Here is a 22,859-nt window from a genome sequence, read left to right on the forward strand (position 1 = left end):
CCTTCATTTATTTTGCCAAAAAAGAAAAATTAGGTAATTTCATGAAAAACTCGCAAAACCATCAGAATAGGTACCCCTTCTTCAAAGTATCATATTTCGGTATATATATATATATATATATATATATATATGTAATTAAGCTATACGGTTTTTTGTTCTGAACTCAGTTAGACTGGCACTTTCAGGAAAATGTAGTGAGAAGGCAAAGGAACAAACTTCATTTTTTGACATTTTTGAAACAGAGTGGTAACCACTTACATGCGCTTAGCCAGCCACAAATCCACAATAAATATTATGATACTGCCGGTATGAGTCCCTTTTCTTCCTTTTTCTAGGAAAAAAAATCCTCGTTATAATATTGAAAAATAAGAAAGAAAAATAAAAACTGCTTGGTATCCTATCCCCTCTCTTCAACTTCTTGAAAATGAGAATAAGACTGTTAGATGAATTAAGCGGACATGAGAGTAAGCATATTTATTTTGTATTTGTATACCTTCTCGAGGCTCGTATGAGAGTAATGAGAGCCATGTTGATACCTCCGTCACTTTGTTCCATACAAAGTTAATGTACAAATGTATTAGATACCGATCATAAAATAAGATGATCAATATATTCATTTATTTTGGGGGTGAAAAACATGGGTGCGGTTAATACACCAGAAAACTTTTTTTTTGTTTATTTTTTGAGGGGGAAAAAGCAGGGGTGCGGTTAATACACAGCTGCTGCTTATACACTGGAAAATACGATAAATTAAAAACAAAAACAGGTTTACCCTTAGTCAGCCCGCGTTCACCTTGCAGGGCTCTTAATCCGCCATTTTTGTAAAACGTGAGTCCGTAAACGAAAATACGAGGGGGGGGTGGGGTAGGAAGAGGTGGAAGGGGTGAGGTGGGAGTCCGGAGGGAGGGTTGGGGTGGGTCTGCGAGTTGGCAGGGGTGGGAGTGAGGTGAAGGAGGGTAAGGGGTAATGTGGGAGGAGGTTGCAGGAGGAGGGCAAAGGGTGGGATGGGAGTCCAGAGGTAGGGGTGGGGGGGGGGGGAAATCCGAAATCTCTATTAAAACTAGAGTAATTCGACTGCACGCAGTCGACAGGTATGCCTCCACTCTCCCGCACAAACACTTGAGTATTGACATATTTGACGCTTGACCTTTATCATATCTGGCCCAAAATCTAATCAGTTAATTGCCCTGTCTAACTTTACCTTTGCACAAAGTTTGATGAAATTGTCAAATATTTCTTGAGTTAGGGCATAAACAGTAAAATTTCAGAGGTTGACCTTGACCTTTGACCTTTATCACATCTGGCCCAAAATCTAATCACTTAATTGCCCTGTCTTACTTTACCTTTTTACCAAGTTTGATGAAATTCTACAATTTGCTTCTTGAGTTATCGCGTAAACGAAAATCCGTAAACAGACGAACGGACGGACGGACAACCCAGAAACATAATGCCTCCGGTACCCTTTGTGCGGAGGCATAAAAAGGAGCCGTGTCTGTCTGTTTGTCATGTTATAACTTGAGAACGGATAACGGATTTCAATGAATCCAACGACAGTGGATTCAAGGAATCCTGGGAAGGTTTGTGATGCACCATTTCCATATTATTCATACAACAGTAATATACTGCCCCATCAAACTACATTTACGATTATGCAACGCCTTTTAAAGGATCACAACGCAGGTCGCTCTAATTGCAACATAGGAGAGAAAAGGACACAAACAAAAAAACAGCTGATATTTCAATAATTGATTCGCATAATTTTTAAAGGGTGAACGTTTTAAAGAGAAAATAAATTAAAAATTGACTGTCGGTCAAAACACAAAACATTAGGACTTCCGGTTCCGGGTTTGGAGCGACGAGAGGTCTCCTTCGGGGCTCCCTGCTGACGTTCTCAAAGTTAAGTTTCCGGTCGTTATTTGTCCCGTTTTAACTGTTTAATTTTCTCACCTACATGTTACTGTGTGTTCCTAGTTCGGTTTTGTTTCAAAAATCGTGCTATTTTGTGAGTATTTTTGTCGACGTTCTTACCTGGTGTTTGAGGCCTAGGCTTGAGGCCTACCGGTTCCACTCGGTGTTCGATCGTTTTTTTGTTTGTTTGTTTTTTCTCCCCATTACCTTCAATTTCTATTCCTCCCCATTACCTTCAATTTTCATCCTCCCCACTTTCCAAACATCCCCCATTCTCCCAACTAATCTCTTTCTTATCTCAAAAAAAATAAAATGAAAAAAATACCCAACAACAACAACAACAACACGCTCACCTTCTCCCGATTCTGCTTCTTCTTCTTCTTCCTCTTAACTTCCGACTCGTCTTCTTCCTCGATTTTTTTCTACACTTCCATGTCCTAATCTGTTGAACTCTCTCAAACATTAATATTAACAACAAAAACGATCTTATAATGCTTCATCTTCCTCTCTCACACATGTGGTACTCTTTACTGTTTCACAATGCACTACTCTTCTGCTATTTTAACAGACTGCTCTCATTTCGAGCTCTCGTTCATTCCTTGCCTAAAAAAATCCAACTATTACAGCGCTTCTTCTCTCCATTCTCTGAATTCGCCTTCAATGCATCCATCAAGAATTGTGTTAAATCGCATCTCTGACCTAAAACTTTTAAAAACCACAGTTTGCCATGGATGTTTGCTTTCCATCAACCATTCTTTTTTTCCAACTTCAGTGCCAACTCACCCCGCTCACCCCTCACTCTCACTCTCAAAGCAACCATCCCACTCTTCTCCCTCCAAGCCTCCCTCTCACCTCTCTCAAAAATTCCCCCTTCACCTTTCTCCCACCTTTCATCCCCCTCACTCATCCTTCTCAAATTGCCCCCCCTCTCTCTTCCACCAAGCTGCCTCCCTCCACTGCCCTCTCACCTCCATCTCTTCACTCCGCCTTCTCAAATCCTCAGCTGCCTTCTTCCTTGTCTCTTGTACCCCCTCTCCCCCAGCACCACAGAGCCTTTTCTCCAACTCATTCGGCCCCTCCCCTAGCTATTCTGCAATACCCCACACTCTTTCAACAACCCTCCTTACCTCCCCCCTCGTCCCTTGTCCTACCCTCCCCCTCCGCCTCCACCTCCTGCACCCAAAGCCTCCTCCCCTACCTCTTCATTAAAAGTGTGGACCTCAAATATCCGGGGCCTTCGCTCAAACCTTTCAGATCTTTCCTTACAGGTTGCCACTGACAAACCAGACATTATCTGCCGAACAGAAACTTTCCTCTCCCAAGTATCTCTCCCCGGTTACTCCCTCCTACGGTATGACAGACCTGAGCCTCGTCCTGGTGGAGGTGTTGCTCTCTTCATCAAAGACTCTATTCCTCACTCTCCATGCAATGCTCTCACTCCCCCACACCCCCAGGAATACCTCTGGCTTCGGCTTCCCCTCAACTCCCACCTCATGTTTATATGTATACTGTACCGTCCACCGAACAGTGATGACTCCATCTCCACCTCACTATCCGAAAACATGGACCATCTTCTATCTTCTCATCCAAACTCTCTCTCTTCCTCTTATGTGGTGACTTCAATTGTCATCACGCCAGTTGGCTATGTGTGGGTACCTCTCTCACCTGCCATGGCACCTCATCAAAAGCTTTCTGCAACTCATTAGGACTGACTCAATCGGTCAACTTCACGACCCGGATCTCAACCAATGGTACTCTATCTCTTCTGGATCTGATTTTGACAAATTTCCCTGACAATATCTGCTGCTCTTCCTTCGCTCCAATCGGTTCTTCTGACCACGTCCTTGTCAAAGTGGACATCTCTCTGGCTGTTATCAGAGAACCACCTCACCGCCGTCGAGTCTGGCATTTCACTCAAGCCGACTGGCAGGGTCTCCGAGCAGCCATCAAACTTACAGACTGGTCTCCTATCACTACTTTCTCAAACATCAACTCATCCTGGGAATTCTTTCAAAGAAACTTGCTCTCCCTCATGCACAGATTTATCCCCTTCTGCTCTTGCTCACCCTCTCTCTGTTCTATTCACCCTCTCATTTGCCCATGGTCATCTGCCATCTGCTTGGAAATCTGCTAACATCACTGCCCTGCATAAAAAAGGTGCAAAAACAGATCCCTGTAACTACAGACCAATCAGCCTTCTCCCAATCATCAGCAAGGTTATGGAATCCATCATCGCTTCAGACATGAAATCCTTCCTCTTCTCCAATGGCTTGATTTCCGATCAATTTGGTTTCAGACCAGGTCACTCTACCCTGGATATGCGGCTTCTGCTCTCCCATCAATGGATGGAGGTCCTCAATGCCAGACAGGAAATCCGAGCCGTATCCCTGGACATATCACGTGCTTTTGACACAGTCTGGCACCCTGCACTACTCACCAAACTCTCTTCCCATGGTATTCAAGGCCATCTCCACTCATGGCTCGCAGACTTCCTCTCCTGTCGCAGTCAATGTGTGGCCCTAAATGGAGTTCTTTCATCCCCTCTTCCTGTGCTGGCTGGAGTTCCTCAAGGTAGCGTTCTGGGCCCTGTTCTTTTTCTGGTTTTCATCAATGATCTCTCAGACTCTCTGGAAAATCCTCTATTTCTCTTTGCCGACGACTCCACCCTCTACCGTACCATCTGTCATCCCTCAGACTGGCAAGCAGCAGCTTCTTCGCTCACTGCAGATCTGGATAAAATCACAAACTGGTCCAACACATGGAACATGTCTTTCAATCGAGACAAATCTCACACTCTCACTATGTCTCTTCAAAAGGACCGTTTAGAAAACCCCCCCCCATCCACTTTCTCAACAATGCTCTGGAAGAAGTCTTTTCTTTCAAGCTTCTGGGTCTCACTATCTGCCATGACCTTTCCTGGGAAAGTCACATTTCCAACCTCACCTCAAAAGCCAGTCGCCGACTGGGAATCCTCCGTCGTGCAAAGTCCTTCCTCGGCCCTCTTGAGCTCCTGACCACTTACAAAGCTTTTGTCCGTAGCCTGATGGAGTACTGCTCTCCCCTCTGGGCTGATGCTCCTGCCTCCCACCTTTCTCGGCTTCACGCTGTCGAAACCAGGGCATTTAAGATCATCGGCATCTCCCGTAATGAAGCTGAGTCTTTGGGCCTCTCACTCAATCACCGCAGGTTGGTCGGTGGTCTTTCTGTCTTCTACCGACTCCTCTCCAGCTTTGCCCCCCCTGCTCTTTCTGCGATTTGTCCCCACCACATTTCCACAGGGCGCTCAAGGTCCGCCAACAACCCCCTTCTGGTAAAACTACCAAAATCACGAATCACTGCTCATCTTCACTCTTTCCTTCCTCTTTTTTCCCGCCTTTGGAATAAACTTCCTCACTCTATTCTTTCCCATTCTTCCCTCCAGGCTTTCAAAACAACTGTTCACCACCACCTCTTATCTTCCCCCATCCAAATCCTCGATCTTTTCTACCCCCGATAATCCACCCAAGCCCACTTCCTTCAATTCCCCTGCCTTCCTTCCTGAAAGTCCCTGTAATGTCCATCTTCTCTTCGCCATGTTCCCCGTCCCATCCCCATCCCTCTCCCTTCCACAGTTCACCTAATGTGTCTGTTCCCCACTGTTTTGTCCCTTCCACTCCCGCCCCTCTTGTCTCATGTCCCCTTGCTGTTAGTTGTGTGTTAGCTCTCATACGAGCCTCGACAAGGTATACAAAAAAAAAAAATAACTATACCATCTATTTGTTACGCAAGCAAAAATGGCAGAATTTCCTTCTTGCCCTCTGCACTATATTCTCCATACGTGAGGGCCGAGGGGTAGCGGACTGATGTGCCATTGTGCTTCATGGAGGGGAGGAGGTACATGACCTCAAAATTCCTCTCACGTGCATACACAAAATCTATATTATAAAAGGAGCCGTGTCTGTATGTTTGTCGTGCTATAACTTTAGAACGGATTCACGGATTTCAATGAAATCAAAGACGGTGGATTCAGGGAACTCACAGGAAGGTTTGTGATGCAAAAAAGAAAAAAGAAAAGAGGAAGGAATGTTTGTGTGTGGGTACATGGTACACGTGGCAAAACTGCAAACACCAACTCGCGACGTTGGTTATCCCAGGATGGAGGGCAGGTTCTCCAAGGAATCCTTTTTTTGTTGCTTGCTCCATATATTAGCCATCACAGGAAAGATTGGTATTCTGGCCAGCGAATCGACAGGTTAGATATACCGATCCATAATAAAATGTGTGCGCGTGTGCGTGTCCCCTCCATCTCTCCAAAACGATGAAACGAAGTGGCCCGAAACTTTGCATGCACACAAAGGGAACTCCAAGGGAGTGCATTAATTTAAACTGGGTGTTTGGGTAAATTGAACCACCCCTTCTGAAGATAATTAATGGCTTACCTTCATGAAAGGCTTATCCTTGATCAGCACAACTTCACCTCACAGGAGGTCTTAGCCACCATTTTTATTCAGCATTCAAAAAAATGCCTTGCCTTGATAACACTATATACTCTCACAGATTAATTAAAGTAAATAATCAAAATACAAGCCTGGTGTTGGCTTAACGGATAAGGAAGCTGGCTTAAGATCCTAGTGTCTTGAGTTCAAGCCCGTCATTCCGTTGAATTTATAACACCAGGTTGGTTGACTCAGCCGAATCATCCTTCCGAGGTCGGTAAAATGAGAACCAAATTACTGGTAACAGGGGAATGTTATCTTCGATATAAAAGCGTATGAGAAACGTTTGTTTGTTTGTGATGCTAATCCTCTGAGCTCCCATGGTAAATCGCTATGAAACTTTATAGGATCACATTTTTACGACAATACACCTAACTCGGGCTAGGGGTTTTAAAGTCATTTTCTCATAATTCATAACGTAAAAACAAACAAGCCATCACCTGTTGTGGGGAAGTGGTGGGAGTCTGGAGAGGGGGGGGTGAATGAATGGAGGGAAGGGATGAGGTGGGATGGGAGAAGATGGGAGAAGAGAGCAGAAGGGGTGGGAGGAGGGACCCAGCATTGTCTGGCCATGCCACGTACCTTTGCTAGTTGTACGTAAATAAAAAAGAAACATGAAAGTTATTTTTTTTTTTTTAATAATAATTTTTAAAAACCCGGTCATCTCACATTTGACATGCTGCGATGGGACTAATAAGGCCTATTTATAGACACTAAGACTTTTCCTTTTGACATTTTCTCCATATTCTCATGATGAACATTTGTTGAAAATTTGATGACAAAAGGTTGAGAGTTATGGCCTGGACACACACACACACACCTCACTCTACTTGCAAGGGAAATAAGGTTGACAACTTAGCGAGACAAACAGGCATTGGAATCTTAAGCAAGAAGTTCTTGATTACCTTAAAATTACTGTAACCATGATGCTGAACACCAAACTAACCACAAATCAACCAAGCAAATGTGCAGTCAAACCACCCTACCTTCCTCGCCACCCTTTTGGATGTACCAGGGGTCTGGCCTTCTTGAGAAGGTAATAGAGATGAAGGTGAATGACTTCCTGGACCACGACCACCTCTCGCTGGCCCATAGTGTCCAGGAAAGCTGCCACAGAAACCTGTTCCCGATCTGGAGAAAGGTGACCGGCTCGTACGTGGCTGCAACACTTCCGTTCCAAAATGGTCCGATTCAGCCTCAGAGATTCCATCAACAAGAGGATCCATTTGGTCCCAAACTGCAGGCACCGAACCAAGAAAAGAGCCTGAGAGTGCATCGCTATTGCTATGCGAGGCTAGTCCTTGGCTCAGGTCCGGCTCTTGCAGCGAGTCGTGGAGTGAATCATGGTCCAAACTGGAGCTAGCATGTGATCCTTCCATAAAAAGTGGTTCTGTGGCAGAAAGTGCTCGAGACTGCGTGTATGAATGCACCTGTGCATATGAATGAGACTCCAACTCTGCCTGTGCGTACGAGTGTGCGTCTAACTCTCCTTGAGCATACAAATGCATATCAAGCTCTGACTGTGTAAATGGTTGCGAATGTAGTTGCGTATAGGAGTGTGACTCGAGTGCAGGCTGTGTATGTAGTTGGGTGTAGGAATGAGTTTCTTGCTCCACCTGTGCATATGAGTGGGGTTCAAGTGCTGCTTGAGAGTATGAATGAGAGTTCAGCTCTGCTTGGGTTTGCAGCTGCGCATACGAGTGAGTGCCAAGTTCTGACTGAACATAAGAGTGAGACTCTAACTCCGAGTGAGCTTGCGCTTGTGGGTACATGTGCGATTCCACATCTGTCTGCAAGTACGAGTGTGAGTGTAGTTCCTCCTGCGTATACGGCTGCGTGTACGAGAACGTGTCAAGTTCTGACTGTGGGTGTTGTGTGTACGAGAACGAGTCCATTTTGGTCTGCGTCTGTGGTGGAGCTCGTGGCTGAGCATACGAGTGCGGCTCCAACTCTGGCTGTTGTGACGTCCAATTGTGGCGAAGGTGAGTGCTCTCGATGGGGTGTGTGGAAAGGAAAGGATGCGTTTCTGGGCTCTCAGAGTGCGAGACAGGCCAACCGGAAAATGTGTCCAGGCCAATAAGTGTCGAACCAGCACTGGGATGTCCAGACGTGGTTATGGCTGAAAGTGAATCGGTGTTTGCATCAATAGCACTGGCATAGTGGTGTGCGTTTGTGCTCTTGATAGCAGGATGTGTCGTAATGGCAGAAGAGTTTTCGATGTTTGAGATTGTGGTTGTCGTGTGTGTATCGGTGACAAGGTGTGTGTTGGTGACTGATGTCGTGGTTGCAGACTGTGTGTTAGCAACGGCAGTAGTAATTGGATTTGTATTTGTTGTGACAGTGGTAGTGATCGTGATCGTGGGATGTGTGAGCGCAGTGCAGAGCTGAGCCATGCTCACTTGAAGAAGTGACACAAGCAACCCTTGCAAGGTCCCTTCTGATCAGGATAATTAGGGACTGCTAATCAGACCCCAGAACTGAGATTGTCAATCAGGCTCGAGACAACAGCTTCGCTAGTTGCGCCATGAGATGTGATTGGCAGAGTGCATGAAGAAAAAAAGATTGGCAATCAAACAAAGCGTAGCAGCACGATTGGTGATCAGGCCCAAAGAAAGGATTGCAGGAGAAGCCCAAGGGATGAGATTTGGGATCAAGGTGCAGACACAAGATTTGTGATGACCTTAGCCTGATGCATCTGGACCCGAGACCACCTGGGGAAACGAAAGAGATTAAAGGTAGAATACATGTAAGTGGAATGAAAAGTAACAAAAGAATAGCTGCCCAAAGGAAAAAAAGGAGCATGCATGAATGGGAGAGGAATGTAGAAGGAAAAGCAAATGGAGTGCTTAGGATAAGAAATACAGAAATAGCAGGCCAATCAAAAGGAGATAAATTGAAAGCACAATTTCGATAAAGATGACTGGCTACACAATAAGAGCAATTTTAAAGATTCTAATTAAAAGTTTACATAGCATACACGGCAGTCGCTGGTACTTTTGACTTTTATGATGCAAGCAATTGAAAAGTTAACACAAAATAACAAACACATTGTCACCAAGCATTGTGTACAGCACATACAACTCAATGCTATCATGCAAACCATCAGTAGACAAAGCACACGGTCAGAGAACAACCTCCTTTCTACATTTCAGAGCGTAGCGTCCCAGTGGTTGATGGGGTTTCAATGAGGAATGATCATCGGTTGTCAGAGAAAATACTTGACCATACTTGATTTCCATCAAGATCCTCACGATGCTCCTACCCCACCAATTAAACTTTGGATAATGTCATGCAAGAAAGGAGCTGGCCTTAATCGTGAAGACTCTTGTTGATCAGCGTCGGCAGGAGCTGGCCTGAATCGTGAAGACTCTTGTTCATCAGCGTTGGCAGAAAGGCAGACCAGTGCATGGAATTACGACAACGTTGAATGAGCAATGCTAAACACCGTGAGAAGCAATGTGATGACAACATTCCGAGAGGTGACCCTTTGCTCATTTGCACGGACGAAGGGTTAACGCCCGAAACATCAGCTTCTCGTCGCTTTTGATGGGGGTTAGCATACGTCGATAAACATCCTGTTAATTTATTCCATTGTTAGAACAGATGTTCAGGAGGAGGGTAGATGGAACTCCATTCAGATGCATCAAAAGACGTCGCGAACTCATCGGGGTACCAAGCAGCGACAGCACAGTTGATCAAGCCGTGCATCCCATGGGACAGAATACCGTGGAAGAGCAGTTGCATACGAGCAGCTAAACACGGTCAATTGCAAAGCATTACATGTTGTGGTGCAACGGTCATGTGTCCTCACCATTCGGGCAACGAAACGTCAAAATTGGTTTTGTGGAGTGACAGGTCAAGTACCTGTACGTTGTTCAAATCCCAGGAGGAAAGTCGATGGAATGTGGAGGTGCTGTGCGTCAATTAAATGGACTCGACGATGACGACGACGTCTGAAAGTCTCACGATGAGACACACGATGCGACTACAAAATCGACTACTTCACGAACAGCCTAATTGTTCCCACCTTCTCGCAGGGGTCGGCCATGGAAAGTTTTTGGCCCATGCCTTTCACGAACCGGCTGGTCAGGCCTGACGTTCGACCAAAGGCAATTTGTCCGAGATGCCGGTGACGAGACATATATATTGTTTGTGACGGACCAACCCCTTGAGAGAATCGACGTCCACCAAATTATGCTTTCAGACAGGACACTCGGGATCCAAGGGACGTCACCGATCGCAGCTTGTGGTCGGGAATCGAACCCAGGCTCGACAGCTCAGAGGCAAGCGCGCTCCCTCCACACCACCCTTCCGGACATAAATGGGACGACAAAATGAATCGCAATGATACACAATTTGCAATGGATCACAACCTTTTCGTTTTGACAATATGTTGGCATCTTTTTCTTTCAGGATGACGACCAAATCGGCTCTTTTGTGTAAATGTCATAATTTTTTTCATTCTTTTGTGCCGTCTGATAAGTAAACAATACAAACGTCGGGATGAAAGGAATAACGAGACGTGATTCACCCCATGGTGAAATGGCTTGAGACAAGCATGGAGACATCTCTTCGGCCGTGTGCATAAAGGCAGATATGGATAAACACACCTGAATCCTATCAAAAAAATTTTTTTATTTTAAGTCACAGATGTTTAAGAGTACAATTCCAGGCTGCGATTGTGATGAACAGACGATGCATTGTCCACAATATATTCGTCACAAACAGCTCCTGCGACCGTCGCATGCATCGACGTTGCACGACGACCAGGTATTACCACAAGCGATGACTCGACGTCCTCCCCCCTCCCAACTCTTCTCTGCCGGTTCAGTTTTGAAATCCAGGATGGAAATGATAAAAAATGAAATACTGTGGGGGGAAAAAAAAAAAAAAAAACATTCTCGAAACGACGTGAGGAAGAAGTACGTGTCGCGTCTCAACGTGAAGGAAAAAAGTACGTGAGGAGAACTGAGAGACATGAAGGATTCCTGGATAACCGCAAAGAATCTGGCGGGGCCGGGAGGTAGGGGGCCAGTTTAAAAAAAAAAAAACAGGGAAGAACATTCGAGAATAACAACAAACATTGTCGGGGATGGTATGTTTGAATCTTGTCGGTGAAGACGACAGGGCCACAAAAGGAGTGCGTGTGTGAATGAAACTCACCTCACTCGGTCTCTCCTCGCACCGTCTCAACGCGATCCTCCAGGCATTTCAACATCTATATTCTCCACACGAAGCTCTACTTTGGTATTCATTCGAAACAGAATCGACATAAAGAGCGCGATTGTACTAACATTGCACCAATCTGCACAATGTCGCCATATTCCATTACTCTCTTTCTTTCTTTCTTTCTCTCATCTATCTCCCTCTTGTTTATTCACTGCGTCGACGTCGCCACCTCAGGATTCGATCACACATTGGTTTTCCTTTACATGATCACCTTTTCAGTCGAGTTTTATTTTTATTTTTTTTTCCCCCTTTGTATGTTTGAATGGATTTTTTTCCTCACACATTTTTTTTTCTCACGCGCACAATGATTGGCATTGGCAATCGATTTAATTTTGTCGATAAATGATTACCATTGTACCCCATTCATAATTTCGCAATTCGAACGTTTACGCTTTTCTCCGGATGAATTTGTGGCGACAAGGCTTCGTTCGTACTTATACACCTTCCAAAGATTCGTGACTAAATTCAACAAAGCCGTTGGATGAAAACGAACGCGGTTTAAAACGGCTAATAAAAATAAGGATGAAGGAATGTAATTGTTCCTCGAGACTCTTTATCCCTCTTCCATGAATCGAATGGTCCTTTGTATCTTCAATAAGAATGATGCGAAAACGTCGACATCAAATGGTGGAAAAGCGCCCACATGGCGCTCAAAATTCCGGACAGTCGCTCACTACACCGACATGGCCAACTTCATCGATCCGTATTATCACGTGGTTGACGTGAATGGCTATACCTCCGCCCACGTGAGACGTCATCCCACTGTTACATTTGATCTTAGCGATGACGTGAAAAATTAAATGTCGAGAGAGAAGATATAAGTAAAAACAGAGAGACGTCAGATACTTATAACTCGAGTTATGGTCTGCAAAATGATTTTCAAAAGGGCAAATGACCTTTGACCTGTTCAATCCAAAATTAAATCGGTTAATCTTCCGATTACTATCGTCCATACATGCATCAAGTGTGGTTGAACTCTCTTGAGTAGTTCATAAGGTATTGCGGAAACAGATTTCAATTAAAGGGCACTAAACCGTAGGCCTTTGACCTTTTGAACCCAAATGTTAATCAGTTCATCTTCATATTACAGTTCAGAGTGATGCCAAGTTTGGTCACAATCCCTTCAGCAGTTCACACATCACGGGGAAGAAAATGTGCTCCTTCCAGGTCAATGTCACGTAACCTTTGACCCCAAAAATCTAATCAGTTCGTTTTTATATCATAGTACATACCTGTACTGGGTTTGATCAAAATCCTTTCGACAGTTCACAAGTTATCATGGTACCAAGAATCTGCTACTTTCAGATGAAGGTCACATGACCTTCAACCCCTAAGAATCATCAGTTCATCTTTCCATAACACCGACACCTGCCATACCATGTGACCGATGACATCATAGGTGGGGAACTTTTGTTCCTCATGGATAGGCAGTCACACCTGTAAAGTTTCTCCTCAAGCCGTTCAGCCGTTTTGGAGATTTTTGAAGGTTTATTTATTGATTAATTTTTTTAATGTCGTTGCCAAACCACATGACCGATGACATGATAAATAATTTTCTGTTGACCAATTTATTCCGAGATGACCCTCAAAATTTCTTATATGATCAGATGTAGTGTTCTTTGTCTGCAATTATGTCATAACAAAGGTAACTACATGCCTGATGTTGGCTTAATGGTAAGCGTGGTGGGCTTGGGATCCTAAGGTCCTGAGTTAAAATCCTACTCAGCAGTTGAATTAATACCAGGTGGGGTTAACTCAGCCTGTCATCCTTCTGAGGTCGGCAAAATGAGTGTCAGCATGCTGGTATACTGTGTCGGAGTGGCGACTCGTCCAGGATTGTGTCCAATAGCCAAGGAGACTGCTTCGGTAGCACCAACACTCTGCACAGAGTATGGTCCCAATGGATGGATGGAAGGTAACTAGAACATCATATTAAAAATAATAATAATAATAATAATAATACAAATCACACTTATTCCCCATGGGGAGTACTTGACACGTCAAGTTTCAAATTTTTTCATGGAGCAGTTTCGGAGCAAGTCCAATGTTTCTCCTTTTTTCCAACATGGTACCACACCACATGACCTATAATGTCATAATTATCATTAAAACACCATCCTGCACTTTGGCAGAGGAGGCAATAAAAAGTGTGGTTTGGTCATGTGCCTTGTGTTTTTTTTTCTCCACAAGAGTGAATCCAATGGAAGAGCAATATTGAAATTGTTGTGGGAGAGGAGGGAAACAATTGGGCAAAATCAACAAGGGAATAAACAAACAGGTAAATAATAGAGGAGAGGAGGAAATACAGAAACCAGCAAGTGTTGGGTTTGCAAGGGTTAATAAATATCATGGGTCAGGATGGGGGATTACATGAGGTGGCAGTGCAGTGCCCACTTGAAGCCCTGGAGGGAAGAGTGGGAAAGAATGGTTTCTGGAAGACGATTCTATAGCCATAAGAAGTGAGGAACAAACGAGTTGGGGTGCACTATCAGCCTGGATTTTTTTTAATCTAACCAGGAAGGGGGTTAATGGAAGAGCACATGCATCCTGGAGTTGCTAGGAAAGGTCATAGGACAGAGAGCAGATGGAGAAATATCAGAGAGGAAGCGGTTAAACAAAGAAGACCACAGACCTGCCTGTGACGTGTAAGCAAACAATCTTGTGCTTCGATGTCATTGCATGACATTCCGATAATTTTAAGAGCTTTAGATTCCATATAATCCAAGAGAGCCAGATGTAATGCTGAGACAGCCGACAGCTTTAATCATTAAAGAAACGTTCTTTAGGTTTTCCAAGTGGCTTTTGAAATTCTGGTCCTTTCCACCTTGAGAGCAGCACTCTCCTTACAACAAGACCTCAATAGTAAGACAACCAGAATGGAACATGACTCAGGGTTTTTGAAAACTTTCATTAGATGGCATAAATTTAACAAAAATATGAGGGCAAGAGGTAAGCACATGCACACGCACTCTCTGTAATACTTGCCGTTGTCATTGCTGGATAACAATGGAAAAACCACCCAAGAAATTTTTTGCAAGAGACTGCTTCACGACTACAAACCTCAAACAAAGAGCTTACTGACTGAATTAGCTTCTTCAAATGACCACATCAGAACAAACAAAAATGAAAAAAGTCAATAACTTTATGAGGAAAAAAAAAAAGTTGATAAAAATTGATAAACAGATGTTTAAACAGACAAGTACAGATATTTGGTTTGGAGAATGCAGATTGTGAGAAAGATTTGAACAAAAGCCAGCAGTGCACAAACCAATAAAATAATATAGTACATTATCGTACAATTGCCAATTTTGTTTGGATTTATGGTTGACCAACATTATTAAAATTGTGCTATGGTCAAATATACAGGCTCAATCGTTACTGTGAGATTCGAGGGCCTTTTCGTTGGCCTTCATTAGGGCTTTGATGGCCCGCGCACGTAGTTCCAGCTCGAGCATTTCCAACTGCGAGGTAGGTCCAGACAGACCAAGGGCATCAGATGTCTGTGGTAAGTGCAAGATATTCTTAACACATCTGTCAATGTCACTTTCCAGGTTATCACGACCTTCTCTTTCTCTTTCTCTTTTACTTTCTGCATCGTTACATGCACTGTGTGCATCATCTGGTTCTTCAAGATCTTCTCTCTCATTCCATCCAATCTGATCATTGTCATCACTTTTTGCAACGAGACTCAGCACATCGGAATCGTAACCTAAAAGCACGAGGAAAGCATTATTACTAACATCACCCCAACTTCCACTTGCCCTTGCATATTCAAAGCTTCATAACAATGTGGAGCTACATGTTACATATAAATACAAAGGACGTTCAGAGTTCTAGGAAAGGATACAATACATAAAGACATACAAAATTATTGTATTTTTCAATATGTTGATGTCAATGTATTTGCTCCATTTATTTTTGAAACATGGAATACAAATTTAAAGTAGAGGGCTGCGATCGGAGATCATTGATGGTTCCCAGTATAGATAGCTAACTCATAATATTGGCCAATTTGACACACTTGAAATTCTGCTTTATAATAAAAACAAACGGAAACCATATCAACAAAAAATTAAAATACTGGAAAAATTAAATAAACAAGAAATTAAGAAATAGAAAAATTAAATAATTAAAAATTGAAACGCTTAAAATATTGAAAAAAAAAATTTAACAAATTACATAATTGAAATATATATATATATATATATATATATATATATATATATATATATATTTTAATTATGTTTGAAAAATTATCAAAGATTAAATCTTTGAAAATTGAAAAATATTAAATTGAAAAGTTAAATAATTTTAAAATCAAATAAGGGAAAAATTCTTCTTCAAAAAGCAGGACAACACGGACACCAAAACGAAACACTTAATGCCTCCCTCCAGGAAAAAAACCAAGGTTTTTTTAATTTATTTTTTGTATGCGGCTTGTGGCTGCTTGGCTGCATCATTTTCCGGGGGCACGGCTATGGCACTGATGCAATTCCCCATTACCAGCACGCTGGTACTCATTTCACCAACCTCGGAAGGATGACAGGTTGAATCAACCCACCTGGTGTTAATTCAACAGTTTTCAGGGGGCTTGAACTCAAGACCCTAAGATCTAAAGCAAGCCACCCTAACCATTAAGCCAACACCAGGCTTTCATAAAAAGGTTCAGATTGCTCCTTCAGCTGTGTCTCAATTACTTCAGTCAACTTCTCGTCATCAGTATGTTGGCAACCAGACGAGACTTCAGATGGCGAAGCAGATAGTCACTGGGGGCCAGATCTCGACTGTCTGGGGTTAGGGTTAGGTTGGAGGAATTGATTGACTGCACAACATAATGAATCTTGCACAAAGGGTTGTCATCATGAAGAAGGAAACTGATGGTCAACATCCTTCGGTGTTTTTCCTTGACGGCCTGCTACATTTCTTGTGAGAGGCTGGCATAATATTTCCCAACAAATGTCATTTAATGAGCCATTGTACAGCTCGTCAGCAGAATACCCTTCGCAACCCAGAAAATTGACGCCATCATCTCACCGGGTAATGGTTGTGTGCAAAAGTTCTTGGCTGGAGGCGATCCTTTGTGCTACGATTGCATGGATTCCACTTTGGTTTCAGGGTGGTGAATCCACATTCTGTCACCGGTTATGAGACATTAAAATAAGGTCTTTTAGATCTTGGTTGAAGAGATCAAGTAACTTGCACTTGCAACACGATGCCAGCCAGTACCGTCACAATTGGGAGTGTTGCCGTTTTTGGAGACCCATCTTGCAGAGGCATTGGACAGGCCAAGTGTTCATGGATGATGGTTAAGAATGGGGTTTTGAGAGATTCCAAGTCCTGTGATTAATTTGGTGACCTTAACGTGGCGATCTTCCACGATTAATGCCTCAACATGGGCAACACTATGGGCCAGTTTTGCCCGACCTAGAATTATCTTCTCGGGACTCTTGTCTCTTGCTCAAAGTCAACCATCCTTTTGGCTACTACCAAGTAATTGTCTTTTCGGGGGAGTTGGCACAGACTTGCTGCAAAATATTTATGACACCTCAGGACTCAATTTTCCTCAGATCCGTAATTACATGACGAAGCAAACAACTGAAGGTTTACTCTGAAAACACAGTCAGATTACTGAAATTAGTGTCATATAACAAGCATACATGCAAGTTTATACTGAACAAAAGAATAAATAAATGAAAACACGGCTACACGAGGCCAAATAATACACTGTTCATTGAACATTGTGAACGTCCCTTTCATCTGAATTTCTCAATCTTTCTTCTTCTTCTTTTTCTTCTTTCCATCTTCACCCAGCCTTCAAAATTTACAGGATTATTTTCCACATGTCAAGTCATGAAAACGGTGAAATTAATTAATGAAACAATTATGAAAGAGTACTAAAAGAGCTGGAATTCTGGTCAACCTGTCTCCTTAAAGGGACACAATGTTGAAATTTTTAGAAGATATATGTTTAAGAGTGATATCCCTGACGCATTAACACAAAAAAAAAATTGGGGAGAGAATAATGAGCCAGATAATCAGGATTTTTTTTTTTTAATCGGACTATTTTCACTGCCATTATGCAAATGAGCTACCCTCATCTATTTGTGTGATGTCACGGGTGCACAACTCAATTGACGGACGCATACGTTTGCGTTTCAACACATGATGTTCCAGCGTTCGAGATGCTGATGTGCCAAGCTTTTAACTGTTTGAATCGCCAGGGTAAACAAAGTACATGTACTCCACAACCGTGGTAAGATGGTGGATGTGGGGGTTGTCCTATACGATATATAATCTCATCATTCATACTTTGAATACGTTTTAAAAACTGTATTAAGATAGGGCCGAGGGCTGAGAAAAATTCACTTGTTACATAACTTCCCAGCTCCGTGAAATCCTTGCACATGTCGCTACATAATAATTGTAACTTCCAGAACTGCACTGGTCACACAGACCTTCTCAAAGTCTTCGTGCTGTGCAAGGCACAAAACATCACAAGTTCTAAAGTTGATCTCCCTCGGGTTATGTGATGAAGTGATGAAATCTCCTGGCAGCACACACATTCGATGTTTGCCGACATTTGCCTCCACAAATCACAGCTGCACCATCCACTGGCAGTCATAGTGCGCCGATCAGTATGGGGATGTTGTGGCTGGCTTCGGTCTTCATCATCGCTCAGTTACATCCTCATAGCAACAGCAGCGGGTCGTGGTTCACAACGAGTCGAGGAAAAATCATAAGCGATCGGACCGTTACTCGGTCTTGGTCGAAGATTGCTTCCTCCCGAAATTTCCTTCCTCCATTTTACTTTTCTTAGAACTTTTCTCAAGTCCAAATTAATACTATGACAATGACAACTATGATAGGGCAAAAGTAAAAATCGTGAACTATGCCAATGATTGCATTGATGATCCAAAGTTAAATTGCAGCCACAAGATTTATCAGACACAGTCTATGAGTAACACGTACGGCTACCATATGACGGGGCTGCTAAGTGAATTTGATTTCGTGGTATGTACACTTTTCTTGTTAAGAAACAACCTTGCACTTTCTAAGTGAAAAATATCTTAAATTATTTTATAAACATCTGCAAAAATTATATCTTAAGAAACAAAATATTTTTTAATATGAAATTTACAAGAAATGTGTATGTGATATTTTGGCTCGTAAATTGACACGAGATGCAGCAGTGACAACGTTTTGAGCTTTGCACCCGTGACGTCACTCAAATAGACAAAGTGGGAGGGGGGGAGGAGCTCATTTGCACAATGGCAGTGAAAAAGTCCGATAAAAAAAACGATCTCTTTCTGCTCCCCCACCTCATCTTAATCCTTCCTCTTCTTCCTCTTCGTACTCAGGTTCCTCACGTCCCATAACGTTGGGGTTCGCAGGAGCTCACAGTATTGACCAAGATTTTTTTTTGGCGAAATGGCTTTCCAGGCAGGACATTTGACTGGAGCCGATTTGCTCAGGTTGCTGGTGATAATTTGCCAACTCTGTCGAAAGACACCGGAGGATCTTTGAAATTCACCAGAAATCAATGCTAACAAAAGGAATTCAGAATCAATGCTCACCTCCACTCATTTGTTCCTCTTTATTTCCCCGAATGTGGGACCAATTTCCACAATCTCTTTAATGTCATCGTTCCCTCCAGGTCTTCAAGACAGCTGTTCACTGTGCTGTATCACGTGATTGGGTTTTCGTATATCATGACTCGCCCGCTAGGGGTGGCAGGAATGTACATCCGGACACGCAATAAAGCGGAGTTGATGCTAACACTCTTGCTTCTCGTGTTCCACTGCACCTCATACACCATAGTTGGCGACGAGGATGGTTAAAAACGGACATGTGCCCGTTTTCGTCGGAGACGACTTCGAATTGATTTCAGAGCAATTGGGATGCTATTTCCACGCGAATGATGTGGTCGACGAGGGCAAACAGAAGTCGATCTTGCTCGCTTCGCTTTCGGCAGAGCATTATCGACTACAGAGTGATTTGGTGGCGCCGGACAAGCCCCGTGATGACGGGCTGTCGTTTCGGGACGTTGTGGAGAAGATGAAAGCACACATGGCGCCGGAGAAGTCATTACAACTCGCTCGATACCAGTTTGATCGCCTCTCGAAAGGTGCAGAGGAGCACGTCGCTGATTTCTTGGCGCGGATTAAGCATTCTTCCATGGCCTGCAAGATCACGGCGGGGGAGCGTCTAGTTCGGCTCAGAGATCGTTTTATTGCTGGTTTACAAGATGGAAAGATGGTTTCGGCAGTTCTACGGCTGAAGGGTGAAGCCATTACATTCGACTTGGCGGTCAGCACGGCAACAGCGGTCGAGCAGACTCGCGGAGATGTTCGGGCCATCACCGGCAACGTGGGGTCGCGAGCATCCCGGGACGCACGCACGACCTTCGGTGCGGGTCAGACGTCGCCGCGCGGCCGCACGAGGTGACCCCGCGGACGTGCTTGGGATGCGGAGGTCGACACCTGCGTCGTGCGTGCCCGTATAAAGGCACCGTGTGTTTAAATTGTCACAAGGTGGGTCATCTGAAGCATGTGTGCCGTGGGGCGCCGGCCACCGTTAAGGTCATGGACGGCGATGTGTGAGGCGACCCGGGGCGGAACCAGCGGCCGTTGATGGGCCCGTTTTCAATTGGCCCGGCGGCGGCGCGCCCGATGACGGTGGAAATTGAAGTGAACAAAACGACGATCACGTTTCAGGTCGATACGGGAGCGGCTGTGTCAATCATCAGCGAACAGACCGCGCGTAGACTCAACGGCCTGAAGCTTACAGGTCAAACCTCACGCTGTTCACGTACACCCGCGAGAAGATAACGCCAGTCGGGATGGCAGACGTGTCTGTGCGGTACCAAGGCCAGGTCGCCACGCTTCCGTTGCACGTCGTGCGGGGGAGGGGACGGTCTCTCCTCGGCCGAGACTGGCCGTCCCGCATCAGGCTAGACTGGGCCGCAGTTCACCTTGTGCAACCCGTGCTGAGCCGGTGGGAGGATCAGTTGGAGAAGATTCTTCAAAGACATCAAGGTTTGTTTTGCGACGACCTTGGGAAGCTCAAGGGTGTGGAGGCAAAGCTCTTCCTGAAGGAGGGGGTGGTTCCTCGTTTTTGTAAGCCACAACCGGTGCCGTATGCCCTGGGGACAAGGTCAAGGGTGAACTGGATAGGCTGGAGGCCTGTGCAGTGACCAAACGGGTGTCGTACTCAGATTGGGCCACCCCGGTTGTCACGGTGCTGAAACGGAATGGAGACGTCCGATTGTGCGGGGACTTCAAATCCATGGTTAACCCGGGGCTCAGCATAGAGCAATATCCACTGCCGTCAATCGATGAAATATATGCGCGATTGGCGGGGAGTCAATACTTCACGAAGCTAGACCTGCGTGATGCATATTTTCACCTGGCGATGGATCCCAGGAGTAGCGAGCTTTTGACAATCAACACGTGTCAAGGGCTCTATCGATATACCCGACTGTTTTGGGATTGCTTCGGCCCCAGCCTTGTGGCAGAAAGCCATGGATCAGGTTTGCATTGGCCTGCCCGCTCAGACCTACCTGGACGATGTGCTCATTGCGGGGAAAACGGCGGATGAGCACCTTGCGAACATTGCCCAAGTGCTGACAAAGCTAGAAGCATGCGGCCTGTGCTTGAACAGGGACAAGTGTGCGTTCTTCAAGCAGCACTTGAAATACCTCGGACACATCATCACGCCGGAGGGGCTGTTGAAAGGTCCTCGGAAGGTGGAGGCGATTCAACACATGCCACCGCCTCGCGACAAGACGCAGCTGCGCTCGTTCATTGGTATGGCCCAGTATTACCAAAGGTTCGTGCGCAGGCTCACAAACTCACCAAAGCTCACAACTTGCGCCGTTAACACGGTTGCTCAGGAAGGACGAGCGCTGGGCTTGGGGGCCTGCATACCAGGCGTCGTTCGACCACGTCAAGCGGCTGCTCACAGAGGATACGGTCCTCGTGCACTACGAGCCTGCGCGTCCGCTCTTATTGGCATGCGACAGCTCTGCATATGGCATTGCTCTCCCACAGGATGGACGATGGTTCCGAGCGGCCTGTTTCTTTTGCATCCCGGACCCTGTCCGCAGCAGAGCGGGAATATGCCCAAATCGAGCGCGAGGCTCTCAGCCTCGTCTGGGGTGTGCGGAAGTTTCATCAATACCTGCTGGGGCGGCATGTCACTTTGCAGACGGATCACAAACCGCTTCAATTCATCCTGAGACCCGAACGCGGGGTACCGGTGGTAGCGGCCGCGCGAATACAGCGGTGGTGTCTGTTTCTTGCTGCTTACGATTATGATATTCAGTTCCGAAGCACCGAGAAGCATGCTAACTGCGACGGGCTCTGACGCTTGCCGTGTACGGAGGGTCCAGCTGCATCTGAGTCGGCCGACCGGGTCGATGTGTTCGCACTGGGCCAGGTCCAAAGCGGGCCGATCACGGCCAGACAGGTCGCGGTGGAATCGGCTCGTGATCCGGTGCTCGCCCGTGTCGTCCAGGCGATTTCTACGGGGAATTGGAGCGATCTACCTTCGACACCGGCATTTCAACCTTTCACATCGCGCGCATCGGAGCTGTCGTTGGTCCAACGGTGCGTTATGTGGGGAATGAGGACGGTGATTCCACCGAAGTTCAGGCAGCGATGTTTGGAAGAACTGCATGTCAGTCACCTTCGAGTCGTGAAAACCAAGAGTCTTGCTCGTAGCCTGTATTGGTGGCTGGGGTTGGACAAAGACATTGAGCAGTTGGTTAAGCGTTGTGCCATGTGTCAAACAGATGCTGATAACCCGCATCGAGCCTCGGGGCTATGGCCGACCCCAGACAGAGCTGGCAGAGGGTCCATGTAGATTTTGCGGGGCCGGTTAATGGCAAAATGTTTTTGATTGTGATCGATGCATTCTCTAAATGGCCGGAGGTTGTTGTAATGCAGCATACATCAGCAAACATTACAGTGGAAAAAAAATCAGAGAAACTACGGACGATCTTTGCTAATAAAGGATTACCGGAGATCCTAGTCTCTGATAACGGTCCGCAGTTCATCGCAGGTGTATTTGATGAGTTTATGCGTCAAAATGGTATTCGACATCTGAGGTCCGCACCGTATCATCCTGAGACGAATAGGCAGGCTGAGTCGTTTGTTAAGATGTTGAAACGGGCTTTGCGCGGGGGGGGGGGGGGGGGGGTGTTGCACCTGTGCAGATAGTAGTCGGTCTTTTTGCTCCATTACAGGA

General features: G+C 45.1%; 2 protein-coding genes across 11 annotated transcripts in view; both read right to left on the minus strand.

Moving 5' to 3' along the window:
- The window catches only part of LOC147025189 (uncharacterized), a 71,316-nt gene extending 59,086 nt beyond the window's left edge, over nt 1-12,230 (minus strand). The window contains exons 1-2 of one of the 5 annotated variants that reach the window (XM_085885877.1): nt 11,547-12,219; nt 7,370-9,094 (exon numbers count right to left, since the gene is read on the minus strand). In XM_085885877.1, coding sequence (XP_085742003.1) covers nt 7,370-8,776 — 1,407 coding nt within the window. In that variant the 5' untranslated portion in view covers nt 8,777-9,094; nt 11,547-12,219. Of the gene's footprint in view, nt 1-7,369; nt 9,095-11,546 lie in introns of those variants that run through there. The other 4 variants (XM_085885878.1, XM_085885879.1, XM_085885875.1 and 1 more) reach the window with 4 other exon arrangements.
- Nucleotides 12,231-14,500: 2,270 nt separating this feature from the next.
- Nucleotides 14,501-22,859, minus strand: part of CAAP1 (caspase activity and apoptosis inhibitor 1) — a 69,310-nt gene continuing 60,951 nt past the window's right edge. For all 6 annotated transcript variants that reach the window (XM_085885894.1, XM_085885893.1, XM_085885892.1 and 3 more), the window contains one exon: nt 14,501-15,321. In XM_085885894.1, coding sequence (XP_085742020.1) covers nt 14,981-15,321 — 341 coding nt within the window. In that variant the 3' untranslated portion in view covers nt 14,501-14,980. The remainder of the gene's footprint in view (nt 15,322-22,859) is intronic.

This window comes from Eptatretus burgeri, chromosome 6, assembly GCF_056783735.1.
Source record: "Eptatretus burgeri isolate ZD-2024b chromosome 6, Ebu_testis_v1, whole genome shotgun sequence".
NCBI classification, from domain to species: domain Eukaryota; kingdom Metazoa; phylum Chordata; class Myxini; order Myxiniformes; family Myxinidae; genus Eptatretus; species Eptatretus burgeri.